General features: G+C 33.3%; 1 protein-coding gene across 1 annotated transcript in view; it reads left to right on the top strand.

Moving 5' to 3' along the window:
* Positions 1 to 15,189, top strand: part of LOC109105239 (VPS10 domain-containing receptor SorCS1) — a 152,898-nt gene that overhangs the window by 96,349 nt on the left and 41,360 nt on the right. Inside the window, 2 exon segments of the mRNA XM_042761704.1 lie at positions 9,465 to 9,623; positions 12,676 to 12,749. Coding sequence (XP_042617638.1) covers positions 9,465 to 9,623; positions 12,676 to 12,749 — 233 coding nt within the window.

Here is a 15,189-nt window from a genome sequence, read left to right as displayed (position 1 = left end):
TACTCTCAATGCATTCTCAGTAATGAACAAAAAATTCTTAGGAGGGCTTCATTTCATCTTAGTTCAAACTATTATTGGTCACATTGGCCCACACAGTGCTGGTAATGCAATGTTTTGATTAATGATCTCATGCGTGTGCAGTTTGTCATTGTCTGCTTATATTTTTGGCCATACAAATATAAAGGAAAAAATAAAAATTATATTATATTATATTATATTAATTATATTATATTATATTATATTATATTATATTATATTATATTATATTATATTATATTATATTGAAACAATGTGTATTGTGAAAAGTGCTATACACATATAAAATTGATTTGACTTATTGTTAATAATAATAATAGTAATTATAATAATAATAATAATATTGAGGGGAAACATTTTTTGCATGTCAGGAAATATTGAAGAAACAAACATATTATATTTAATTTAGAATAATAATATTTCAAATAATATATTATTTTATATGTATATTAATTATGTATATATTGTATTATTATATATTAGCATATTGTACTGCAAGTACATAACCAAACATATCAGTGGCATATCAAAATAAAAATGTTATATGTTTTTTTTTTTCTTTTTTCTTTTTTTTTTTTTTGGTCCAGACAATGGAAGTCTGAAGCTATATTCTTTTTAATCATGCCAAAATGTAATTGTTTTGTCAACATGTCTTGTTGATTCACAGAACATCAACTTGTTATGAGTGGCCACTCAGCGCCATGTTTTCAGCCAAAATGTTTTAAATGACCCCCTCTCGTCTGCATTCCCTTCCTTGTGCCTCAAATCGCCGCTTGTTATCTCATCTCTTCAGCAGACTCTCAATCATACATGAGACCTTTGCTTGGTTTGCTCAGGCCTATGTCTGACATTTCTCATTCTCATATGAAGACTTCACATTTTCCCTCGTCGGTGGAAGTCACAGCCTCACTGACCTTTCTCTTCCCAAAGCTTTAATTAGGCTCAGCTTGCCTGAGCAGCTCCCTGGTTCACCCACGGTTTGGCTTTACACCCCTCGCCCCGTCGACAAGCTCGTACGCTCGCATATGTGTCTTTGGAAAGATAATTGCCAGATAACAGGGGTTGATCTTTTTGGGGAAAGAATTGAACTCATGTTTTCATGTATAGGGAGAGAAAGAAAGGATGTGTGCATACAAAGAGAATAAGAGATGAAAAACTTTGAAAGTACATTATAGACAAAAGCCTTGTGTCTGAGCTAAAGGATTCCAACATGAAAGATTAATGCTGCCTTTCTGCCTTGACATTTGTTTCGTCATTATGAAAGGAGGGCATTTTCCATTATGCAATATCTCTTATTGTTAATTGATTATTTACAGTTTGATCTACACTCTAAAAAAGGCGGTTTGTCAGAAATGCTCTAGAAGAACCATTTGGGGTTCCCTAAAAAACCTTTCGTGAGCAGTTCTTGAAAATATTGTCATCATTACTCACCCTCATGTTCTTTCAAAACCATATAAGTTTCTTTCTTCTGTTGGATACATATTTTGAAGAATGTTGGTAACCAAACAGTTGCTGGTAGCCATTGACTTCCACATATTTACTTTTTATTTTTTTGCTACCATTGAAGTAAATGGCTACCAGCAACTGTATGGTTACCAGCATTCTTCAAAATATCTTCTTTCGTGCTCAAAAGAAGAAAGAAAGTCATGCGGGTTTGGAACAGCATGAGGGTTATTTTTGGGTGAACTATACTTTTAAAATAATCTTTTTCCACTATAAAGAAGCTTTTAAGATTCCATGGATGATGTGTGATTCTTGATGGAACCATAGATACCAATAAAGAATTTTTAATAGTGTAGGTTGTTGTACTGTAAGTTTAAAGACAGAGTTTTTTGATAGTTTTCAAGGTATTGCATGCAAGTGCTGGAATGCTTGAGCTATAATCAGTTTCTCCTGTCGCCTGGCAACCCCACGAGTGCCATCTGCTCCCTCAAAGACGAGCCCTAAAACTGAACCATCAGCACAATCTTTCAGTCAGAGCACGAGACTGTGTCTCCTGAGAAAGATTTTTAACATTTAGCTGATTTTCTTTGTGTTTTCAATCGTCCTGACCTTCAGCAACAGCAGTAAACTGTGCATGCATTGTCTCAGCCACTAGATGGAGGTTATTCTTCAGTATTGTGAGCTGATGTTTATGTGTTTAAGTGTTTTTCATTTACATTAAAATGGGATGTGCTTTTTCTGTATAGAGCAGTCAGCAGTTTTACATTTGCATTTTCCATTTCTGAAATGAAAATGCATTTAGAAAATCTGTTTTCCAAATGCATGTTATTGATCTTATTGTTAACTATTCATCCATGCATGTTTAATTCATTTACAGTATTTATCAAAATATCATATCTGGGTCTTCTAATAAAAAAGCTTTTCACTGGTGATGTATGCAGGATGACTCCAATTATTTATTCTGCTTGAACCTGCCACAGCAAGCTCATGTTCATCTTCCAAAAAAATAAAAAATAAAAATTGGCATAGTTCACAAAAAAAGAAATTCATTTTTGTTTGTCACCCCTCCCTTTTCAGTTTTTTTTTATATATCTTCCTTTGTATTCTGCAGAATAATAATAATAATAATATATTAAGATTGATTCAAAAGCACTTTTTTTCACAGCTCAAACAAAAACTACCTCTCTCTTCCACACACACACACACACATACAGACACTCAATAACCGGCCTGAGTTATCCCAGCACCCGTCTCCCAAGGCAACCTTAAATAACAGCATCTTGGATGTTTTGTGAACACCTTGAGCACTCACCTGGGACCCGACACAGCATTTCACCCTAATTGGTCAGTTCTCCTGTGAGCAAACAATAGCCTGTGTTAATAAGGCAATATGGACGGGTTCACCACCTGCATCTCTAATAAGTGCAGAAAAACACAAAACACAGCTCTGAGTTCAGGGAGCAGAATCAGTCCTCAGATCTGTAACATCAGCAAGGGAGGAAAAGCAACTTAGCGCTCAGTCATTCCTGTGCTGGATGCGGGGGGGGAAATGCGGCCCACCTGTACACACCTACAAAGACTGTTGCAGAGATTTGTGTGCAGTGAAAACATAAGCGTAAGCACTGTAAGGCAAAACAGCATGGTTAACAGTTTTTTTAATGATGTTTAGTCATCAGAGGAAGAAAGAGTGTGTGTGCTGCTGTGTTTTGTGTGTGTGTGCTTAAATAAGGACTGCATATGCGTCTTTGCAAGCTTATGTACACATTTTTCAACGAGACTTCATTTTCATCTGATCACAAATTCAATAAGCATAGATTAAGTGTCCTCTACTGGTCAATAAGATTATAATAGTATTAACCTTTTCTGGTACTGTTTTCTTACGGCACCCTCCTTTTTCTTTTTTCTTAATAAGGCTTTAGATAAAAGTTTGCTGTGCATTGTTGGATTTAACAGGTCAGTCTTTAAACAAAGCAATAATATGGTTTAATTTTGTAAGTTTTTAAGAAATCTCCACATATCATTTCACTTCACACACTTCAGATTTGTTATTTTTTAATAATAAAAATTATTATTTTCCTTTCCTTTCCTTTTTCCTTTTAAATATATTTCTGGGTATTTAATACATTTTCTTCTTTTTTTTTTTTTTTTTTTTTTTTTTTTTTTTTTTTTTTTTTTTTTTTTTTGCTTTAACAAGTTAAATTAGTGTTAAAAATAGTGTTAAAAAGTGTTTAATAAATGTTTTTGTCACTTTTAAATTAGGTAAACTGTTTGTTGTTTTTTTATTTTTATTTTATAATGTATGTTTATGTATGCTTTCTAAAAGTGGGGTCAAAATTAATAGATTTTACATAAATGTTGACAACAATATTCACAAGTTGTTGAATACTGTTAAGCTGAAAAACTGCTGTAAAAATTAACCACTTTTTTCTTTCTTTTGGCTTTCTGATGAAAAACCAATACATACAGTACATTTTTACAAAGAAGCAAACGTACACTTTTTATTACAAATCTTTTTACTTTCATATTGTGAAAAAAAAACCAAAAGTTCCCCCCAAAAATTTTTGTAGGCCTACAGTTTTTTTTTTTTTTTTTTTTTTCTTGTAAACCTTGGGTTTAATTGCAAATTTTCAATATATAAATATTATCTATATATTAGAGATATAATATATATATATATATATATATGAAAATGAATTTGTAAGACAACAACACTATAATAATAAAAATAATATATATATATATATATATATATCTATATTTATTTATATTATATATATAAAGAATACTATTGTTTGTTTGTTTGTCTGTTCATTCGTTCATTCATTCTGTGATTTCTTCTTTGAAAGAGAAATATTTTTTTACCCTCATATCATTCCAAACTCATATTATTATTATTGTGTTATTTGTAGAATCCAAAAGAAAAATTAGGAAAAAATGAAAAATGACAGGACAGCGATTCAAACTGAAAATCTCAAAAAAGGACATAAAAGTGTTGTAAAAGTAGTCAGTATGACTCATATACTATACTTTTCAGAAGTCTTTATGAGGAGCAGATTTAAATTTAAGTAGTTGTTCACTGAGAATCCTCCTAGGGAGCACAGCCCCACACTGAGAGAATGTAAGAAACATCGACTTAGATGATCACATTTGGAAGATAGTTGAATACTGCCATCTGAATCAAGCAGTAATGCATTTCTTCAATAGGAATTTTTAAAGACAATAGTGTCAAACATATTACTGCTGTCATTTATTTTTAAATATCCATGATAAAATAATTGTTTTTATGAATAAATGACACAAGTATGATTTATGTTCTGAAGTGAGATGAACACAGCGTTGTATGGAAAAAAGAAAGAAGACTGCAATATTGGCTCAACAGTAAGGATGAGATTTAAAATATAGAAAAACAATATCGATAGATGTATCATAATTATTCATCTAGTTTGCATTTGCAGGAACTTTGTGTGTAAATTCATAAACTAAAGAGAAGATAATTTTTTTTTCTTCTTCTTCACAGAACATTTGTATTTATTTATTTATTTATTTTTATTTATTAAGACCATCGTATTAAAAAGCTAAGTTCCTTTCTGGGTCTTTGCGACACGTTTAAGTTTGGCCTACAACATGCTTTGACTCATTCTGCTCTTCCATCTTAATGGTTTTTATCTATACGTAGGCCACATACCTAAAAAAAGGAATCTGAATTCCAGATTCAGAAGACCATTTATCCAAGTCAGGTTAGCAGTTACAAAAAAAAGGCATTCGTGGCCGACCTTGTTATAGTCAGGATTTACAGGAGTGAGACAATCCAATTAGTTTAAGATGGAGCCGAAACACGTTCCTAATTTCATTAATATTCTATCAGAGGCGACGTAGCGCTGCACAGCGGGACTCAAAGATTCTCCACCGCACTCTCTAAGCATCTCTCCAGCCACCTCATCTGCTGCTTCATTAACCTTTGTCTTCCCAGAAACCTCTGCTCTTATGCTTCAAGTCACTGATAGGGACTTAACATTCAAAGAATCAGAGGAAAGATACGGAGGTGGATTTTGCGAGACGGCATGAGTTTGGAGACGGAGAAAAGAAGATAAAATTAATTGCCCTTGGTAATGTGTGACATTATAAAAGAGAAGTCGGCAAGGCCAGCGCCAACCAGCCTTAATTTTATCTAAAACTAGAATTACTTGTTCTTGAATTATCTGCATTTCACTTCATAGTGCTGATCAAAGCTTTGCAAAGTAGGTGTGCGAAATAGCATAATCGGTATTTCATCGTTTTTACTACATTTCTATGGAGCATCCGCAGTGTCTCATGCTCCGATTTGTTCTTTTCTTTGCTACCTGTGTCTCTCTGTCTTCTCCTGCTCCTTCCATCTATTTCCACACAACCGAAAGTCAAATGACAGTCAGCGAGACACATGCATCTGCATAATGTATTTTCATATGTCTGCGTCAGGTATAGAAATGCAGATGGAGAGGCATTAATCCATAACAGCTTCAAAGCATGTGGCAGCTTGTATGACTGATATATGCGCTTATGTTCAGTCTGGTGGATTCTAGCATCATCTGAATACAATCTGAACACGTCTGACTTAAAGAAACAGCTCACACAGAAATGTAAATGTCACCATTTTTTAGACGTCTGTTATTAAAATTAGTTTCAGATGGATCTCACGTGATCAATTTTAAGGGAAGTGTGTCTTTATGACTATGTCACACATATCTCTCACTGTGTTGATTAAGCACAAGAAGTAGTAAACATGTATATGTATAGTTTATTTATTTATTTTGGATGACTGTTATCCTATAAAGCTGCATGCACCCATAAAGTTTGAATCTGTGTTTTTAGAGCAAAGAATGATTGGATAGCATAGCAAGGCAATGTGGCACCATTTATTTTTGACTTATGTGGGTTTAATTAATGCTTGGTTTGTGTTTACTATCAGATTTTCACTTGTACAGTCATATTAGCAAAGTTTCATGGGAGAAAAGGTCCATTCTCAATAGCATTTGAAGCATTGCTCTCATAAAAGTCCCTTTCAAAACAAGCACCTTTGTTGGTCAGCACAGTGAATTTCCGAACTTGAGCAAAATATGCATGGCGAACTTTTTCACCCTCGTGAGAAACTCTCAAACATGTAGATTCCTATTGAAATTTCCCTACAACATTTCCCAGAGCAACAGTAAATGTGGCAATTTATTTATTTATTTACTTGTAATTAACTGACTTAAATTCAGAAATCTTATTTAATCCAACTCGACCCAATAAATTAACTTACAGCAGCAAAATAATTTATTTCTTTACTTGCTTATTTATTTATTTGTCTGTCTATTTATTTATACATACATATATACATACATACATGCATACCTTTTTTATCAGTGTAGTGTTGTCCACTTACACTCAGAGCAGCTGTGATAGGTGTCCAAAATTACCTTATTGAAAAAGTATCATAAAAGTTGTTATATATTTGAAGTGTAATCCATACTTTATGTGAGACCAGACAAAACATTTATTATGATAGTCCTGACCTAAAGGCACATTGATTGATTGATTTATTGATTGATTGATTGATCGATTGATTGACTGATTGATCGATTGATTGACTGATTGATCGATTGATTGATTGATTGGATTGTCATTTTTGGTGCTCCAGAGTTTTTACAATTGTAGTGTTTATTTAAGGTAGTTTTGTATGAATATACATTATCAATCCATCACACTTTCAGAACCCAGCAAAAAAATGAGACTTGGTACAATGAAAACTTGCTGCCAATCCCATTAATCTCCGATTCATATCAAACATCTCACTAAATTTGAACAAAAATGGTGTAGGAGATACTTTGAAGCAATTTTGGTAGTATAAATAAATGATTACTAGAAATGGCAAGTAACACATTGAATTAAACCTGAAATTTTGAAGTAGAAAGACTAAAATAGTATTTTCATGTACTCCAATAATCAGTTTCATTTGCCAAAAATCATTTACAATTTACAAAATCATATTTTTTTAACAATGCAGCATATTTGAAAAATAGAAAGAAAATAAGGTATCCATCAAATGACCAGCCCAAACAGCACTGCTGATTGGTTGGCATATGGGTCATGTTGGTTGAGTTGGCAGTAATGATTGATGAGCTGGTCTTTTAGGTTCCAGCCACTATGGTTAGCATTAGCATGTCCTGTTTGACGAATGGGCTGCCGATCTCTGCTGCCCTGCTCTACTTAATAATACTATTGCCCTGGAGAGCTGTGTCAAGAGCGCAATTGAAATGGAAACCTATTCCGAAGTGGACACTAACAGTTTTATATGCCCGGAAAGAAACAGGACAGGCCCTTGAAGAAGTTGCATTGACCCATATTACATCAGCAAGAGGGCTATTGATCTGATAATATAATCGAAACTTGTGTCCATAAAGTTGCTATGAGAAGAACATGGTCTGTTTAAAGCTTTACAAACCCAACGGAACAGAAAAAACCCAGCCCAAAGCAGTTCAAGCATTCAGTGATGGTGTAAACCGTGGAGCTCATACACACAATCCTTAGACCCCACACCTCCAGCTCTCTGTCAATGATAAGGATTCCAAACGGTTCAGCCTCACTGATTCAATTATATTTCAGGCTGATTATATTTATTTATTTATTTTTGAAATTGGCACAAACTTAAGACTAGTGGCACACTGAAACAGAACAGGAAAGAAAGAAAAAACTCTAGGGAAATTATAGATTTAACAGTCTGGCTGCGCTTTAGGGCGAGTTAAAAAGTGGGAGCTCATGCCGTAATGAATTACTCACTGGAGTGTATTACAAGACTGACAGCGTTAAAGAGATTTATGTTTGTGATCCACTGCGATTATGATGAGATCAGACCAAGCAAATCAGGGACTGGAAATGAAGATATCACATTTAACACGAGCCGTGCTGCCACAACTTTAAAAGTGTTCATTAAGACTTGCAAATTAGGAACATGGTTTGTGAGTTCATCAAATTTATGAGCTTCTTGTGCAGTGTTGATGTTTTTATTTATTGATTTATTTTAATTGTGATTGACTTCTATTTGTTTTTAAGGAAACATTCCAAGTTAAACTCTGTATATGTATATAACCTCTGTATATAACAAGATAATATGTGTGTGTGTGTGTGTGTGTGTGTGTGTGTGTGTGTGTGTGTGTGTGTGTGTGTGTGTGTGTGTTTATATAGATATTTGTTGTATATAAAACAATACATTTGAGTTTACATTTATAAATATAGCACTAATTACTATTTAAAATATGTTTAATATATAAATCTATTGTAATAATCTAATAATATTTATTTTTATTATTATTAATTTATCTATTTAAATAATCTGTCTACTCATCTATATATATATATATATATATCTATATATTTATATATATTTTTTTTTTTTTTTTTTGTGATTGCAAAACTGTCTTCTGTAACCATTAATTGTTTCCAGTCGTCGGTGTCACAAGATCCTTTAGAAATCCTTCTACTATGCTGATTTGATGCTCAGAAAGCATTTCTTATTACCATAAATGTCTTTAGTGTCACTTTTGATCTATTTAATGCATCCTTGCTGAATAACACACACACACACACACACACACACACACACACACACGTTTGTTTTTGTGAATTGTGGGGACATTCCATAGGCGTAATGGTTTTTATACTTTACAAACTGTATGTGCTATATAGAGAGCAGGCATTTTTTATAAATTATATAAATATAATAATTACATGTATGTAATAGCTTAATCATATATTAAATTAATACATTTTATATTTCTGTTGTACTGTTGCACTGTGTATATTTTATAGTCACCAGTCTTGTTATTGCAGTCTCTCAACATTTTACAATGTCTATTTGTGGACAGAAGATCACAGATGAAGCTCCTTAGGTCCACTAGCCGGAGCATTTGGTCCCTGAGGGATAGCGAAGACACTCTGCAGAGACTAAGAACCTTTTTTCTGTGTTTCAGATCATGCTGCTGACAGATCCAGAGGTGGAGAGCAGTTTGCTCATCAGCTCAGATGAAGGCGCCACTTATCAAAAATATCGCCTCAACTTCTACATCCTTAGCCTGCTGTTTCACCCTGAGCAGGAGGACTGGATCCTTGCCTATGGCCATGACCAGAAGGTGCAGAATCATTTCAGCTAAATCATTGCTGAAAATATAGCAAAGAGCATCTAATTATGGCACAAGGCTTTCTGCAAGGCACCGTTCATCCGGTTCTCTAATTATCAAGCTGTTTTATTGCCAAATATAACCAAAGCCAAAGGAAAAACAAATGTATAGTATTTGCATTCTTGATAAAGAACATTCTAGGCACAAACTGCAAAGCAAGACATAACAATAATGAAAGTATGCATGCAAATGGATGCTAATCTGTATTTAGGCTTGAAATATGTCCTTAGAAGGCAATTATCAATGCAAGAGGAAATACGTCTTAAAGAGACAATTTCAGTGAGCTTAAATTTGGCAATAAAGACAATTTATGGATCCCCAGAAGCAAGGAATTATCTTTAATTATATGGTTTTGAGCTCATGTTTTAGGGCTAAGAAATTATGATTTTTTTTTTTTTTTATTCTTCTGAAAAGATTGTTTAAGCATCAGATTTAATCATATCAAAAGATAATTTAACTAGTCAAGATTTGTTTTATATTTATTTATTTTTCCTGATGCAGCTGATGAATCATTTTAATTCCTTCCCTCTTTAATTTTGAATTAGATCCATTCCTGAATTGATTAGATTTTTTTCTGCTCTTTGATGTGAATTTAAATTATATAACACATCAGCTGAATGTATATTCAAAAAATAAAAGATTTTCTTTTCAAGCATGTAAAAAACAAGTATAAATTCAAACAACAAAACGTTTCACAGTGACTTGCAATATGTCAAATAATGATAGTTTCTAGTCTCAGGTGATGGTGTTAAACAGCATTGACTTCCATTTTGACAAATCAACATTGATTTCATCCTTGAAGGAGGGCCACTGCGATCAATTACAATTAAATTAACATAATCAAAAAGAATTATCAGCCAACTGACGGCTAATAGTTGACTGTTTGCACAATGTGCATGACTAGCCACGGCTGAAAGTCGCAAAAGCAAACAGCATAAAAAGAAAACAATCACTAGTGTAATTAAACCCTATCCAAATCTATGCCACAAATAAATGCATAATTTATTAGTGTTGACAGTTTTGCTGCCGTGGTGTCATTGGCAAGGTTCCTGGATTTGTTGAGGTTTTTTATGATGACTGTAAACAGAGGAAACAAGCTAAAATGAAAAGCTCAGTAACCTTCAACACTTTTGTGCCTCCCTCCAAAAAAACAAAAACAAAAACAGCTTAAAACAAGACAATGCTGATGTTAAACCAATTGAGCGGCAAGTTTGAACCAGCTAAGACCAGTTTAGCCCTCTTTAAGAATTTGTTTACTCTTCACTTCCGTCTGATTTGGTTTAGTTCGATCCAGTTTGATTTGTTCTGTTGGTTTCCCATAAGTCTCTGTGTAAATATGACCGAGCTCCATCCACCCACAGTCAGGATGTTATATTGGATATGAGATTGTGATATCACAGTTCCCAACTGATGCAAATACAAGTGCTGCATTGAACCCCCCACATTGTTTTAGAAATGTCTCGCAAAACCTGGCAAAAACATGCTGCTTTGTGCAAGGCAAGTGAAGTTTCACACCTAGGGAAAACTTTTGCTCAACACTTTAACAAATGCCACTTTTCATTCCAAAGTGCTGTAAGTACCAGTGTGACATATTTATGTTTGCCATTTATATAAAATGATTTCTCCCAAAGAACTGTGCACATAAATAGGATGCTTACTGCCATACTGAGAAACATTTACGTGAGTCATTTTTATGCCCCATTTAGTGAATTTAAGATCTCAGTGTTTTTTCTCTCACTTATTGCCAATTTTCCACTGTAATTATACTAATTTTGAAATGATCATTTTAAGATTTTATTATGTTCTGATTTTTATTGGAAAGGCATCCATAATTTAATTTGCTCGGTTCCAAAACCTAGTTAGCTCCCTTCGTAGGTAGCATTTTAAGTCTTCTTAGGCACGCTTCTGATGTGAATTCTGTTCCCATGTGTGACGGTTTCTAAGATACATCAAGTTTTAATCAATCATAACACATAACCAAATAAAAAAAAATAAAACAAAAAAAAAAAAAAAAAAAATCATTTTTGGCACCATTTTTGTTTACTTAAACACAGTTGGTTATGTATTAAATTAATGTAAACAGTTGTGAGAAAATTAGATATGCATCAGTATATTAGATCCGTACATTAGGTCTTAGAGTGACAGCAGCCTGCTAATCCTGCTGCTGTCTGTGGAATTGATGTTAACCAAAGAAGAAAAGAAAAACAGAAAATCTCTCACTGCACTTGATTGAATAACATTTGCAGTTTTAATACAAATTAATGTTTAATAATAAAAGTGTGTGAAGATTGTGCAGTATTTTATTTAAATTATTATATTGAACTGGGATTATTCAAATATAGTTTCACAGCAGCATAGGCTATAGTACATATGTTCAAAATTTTTACACCATATATGAATTATAGGACTTTTTGATTCCAGTCTTGAAGGATAGATTTATAAATAAATACTCAGGGGAATATGTGAATTGCTTGATAATTTCAGTTATTTTTATGACACATATCTGTGTTAAAACATGGTGCAGTTCCTAAACTTGAGGTGAAATAGAGAGAATATATGATTGTACTGTTTTCTTTATAACTGATTTTTTGAATGTGGAAGAGAGGTGCGAAGACATGTGAACATGCGCAAAATTTATTAAACATGAAAAAAAAAAAAAAACAAAAAAAAAAACTTGTAAAATAATGTTTTCAATAGGCTAATATCATAATGTCAAAAAATAAAATAAAAAATTGTTATCTGTGTGGTGCATAGAGTTGCTGTAGAACATTTCGAAAATTCGGTTTCATAGTGGTTCATAATTTCTTAATGTGGCCTTTAAAGAAAGACAGCTGCCTAGGCAGTGAGGCAGTTCACTAGTTTATTGAGCAGAGCTATTGATAAGAATCGAGTAAACTAAACCTAATAGGCAGATGTGCAATTACATTATAGCAGCATATTACACCATCAGAAGAGACAGGAATCTTCATAGAATCCCTTTGCTAACACAATTTTTCGTCTTCAGCTCTACAGCTCTGTTGAGTTCGGCCGTCGATGGCAGCTCGTTCACGAGCGGGTGGCACCCAATCGATTCTACTGGTAAGCTCTCTGTGTGATTTCTTCTGCTGCATGTGGAACATCAATCATTTGAGCTCCTGCATTCTGTGCCTGATAAAAGAATAAACCAAAGAACACAGACTGTTGTTCAATAGTGATGTGATCTTCCCCACTGTGTTCCACCACCAACACTACCTCAAGGTTTATGTCCAAAGCTTAGAAGCTCTTTAATGAATGATTACACCATACCACTTAACCAAATCATACACTTAAAACACAACAAATGAAAAAGACATAAACAAAAACAAAGCTTATTCAACTTGATCAGGATGGCTAATAGATGTCTAGACTGAGACCTGTTGAGAAATAAATTCTAAATTTGATTCGATTTTATGTTTATCCTTTTTGGGCACATCTCACATTAGACAAATATACCACTTAATCAATGTTCATAAATTATTAAAAAAAAGGGAAGACAGAAGTAAAAAAACTAATAATAATAATAATTAAAACAAAGTCATGTTAAATATGTTTTAAAACATCTGGCATTGGCTGAAAGTGCAGGAAGACCCTAAGTAAAACAACATAGTACTATTATAAAAATAATAATATAAACAACAAAGTCATGTAAAAATTGTGTTTTAAAACATCTGGCATTTGGCATTGATGAATGACTAGTGTGTGTATATATATGAAGTATATTGATTGGTATATATATCATATTCTATATATAAGTATATGCTATATTTATATACAAAAGTATATTATATATATATATATATGGGTATATATATATATGATATCGTAATCACAATACAATTTAAACCAATCGTTCATTTCTTTATTCAAACAAATCATTCTCTTTTAAACAATGTCGCCTTACATTTGTGGTAATCACAATACAATTTAAACTGGTTGGTCAGTTTTTTCATCAATCGTGTCTGTCTTTTTCCATCCAAATTCTAGTCATTTAGAACCAGGATTTAGTTTTTTGAGGACATTTTAATGTGAGATTTTTGCATAAGCACCGTCAAAGTAGGACAGAGCGAAGACATCAGAGAGTCAGCCTGGAGTACCGTTATTTTTAGGCTGGTAATGATCTATCCTCACAAGTTCCCCTCTATGAACTCTCACATATGGAGTCTTATTATCTGAAGTGAGATGAGACATATATCCCTTAAAAATGTGTAGCTATTGACTATGTGAAATTAGATTGTCCCTTTTGATGAGATACACCGCCATAGTCGCAGCCAGTATATGAGAAGATTGAAGAAATGGAGCTTTGAATGGATGAAATGGATTTTTGTATCTGTCAGTGCTTCAAAAGCAACTCTCATCTGATGCGGCTCGTTTCTGGCCTAATACCTGCACAGATTTAAAGTATATTTTCTTTGAAATTGAACTGTTCTTGTGAGTAAGAGAGTAAGTAATAATCTTGACAGGGCCGTGACCACCATAGACATTTAGGGGGACAAATCCCCCCCCCCAATAATTAAACTTTGAAATATTGAACTGTCCCCCCCAATATTTGAAACTGTTGCACTGATCTTAAAATGCACTCCGTTACGCAGCGCTCTTTGGGTGGATGATCAGAAAAAATTAAAAGTTAATCTTCAGCCTATGCTTGCATTGCTCTGGTGTCTAAACAGCACTCGTCAATTTGCAATAACTGAGATGGCCAATCAAATCAAAGTAGGCGGGTTTTACCATTAATAAAGCAGAAGTAGTTTAATAAACAAGACATTGGAAGGATAATGTGGAGTGTAGGATTTTTGCAACATTTAAATTAGTCAACTGTTTTTTTTTTTTTTTTTTAAAGAAATATGGAAATTTTTTAGAGAGAGGAGACCATGAGAGAGATGACGTGTGTCAGTGAATTACCTGCATCCCATGTATCTCTTTCTCCAAAATGAAGCTGTGAGTTGTGAACGATAATTTTACAGACGTTGTTGAGTAATATACTGTAGTGATCCCAAGACTGTAAAAAAAAAAAGCCGATCAGTATCAGCAGCTATTTTCTTAATAAAAGTTTCAGAAGGGCGCGTGAAAAATTGACAACAAATCCCCTCCATCTGATTTGTGTGCGAGTGGTGTGTGTGTGCCAAACAACTCTTTATAGCTTTTTATACACTGCCATTCAAAAACTGCTTAGATTTTTTGTATGATTTATACTGGAGTCTCTTGCTCATCAAGGCTAAATTCATTTGTTTCATATACAGATCAAAATATTTAAATCCATTGTTTTATATTTCTCCATAATTTTTTTTATTCGAATATGTCATTATTATGAATGTGTCGTTATTAGTTCTTTCTCTCATTAAAGTCAATAAGTACTTGTCTTTTCTTCGAGTTTTCAAATACTTTTTTGCTTCAAATCAAAGTTTGTTGTGATTCACCTTGGAGCTTGTTGGCTTGGTTCATGGTTTTTGTAACATTTTTCCTTTTTTTGTTGAACTGTTTTTTCAAAAATCTTATGGGAAAA

Source organism: Cyprinus carpio, chromosome A1, assembly GCF_018340385.1.
Source record: "Cyprinus carpio isolate SPL01 chromosome A1, ASM1834038v1, whole genome shotgun sequence".
Taxonomy (NCBI): domain Eukaryota; kingdom Metazoa; phylum Chordata; class Actinopteri; order Cypriniformes; family Cyprinidae; genus Cyprinus; species Cyprinus carpio.
The sequence above is the reverse complement of the archived record's forward strand: the minus strand, read 5'-3'. Positions and strand labels throughout refer to the sequence as shown.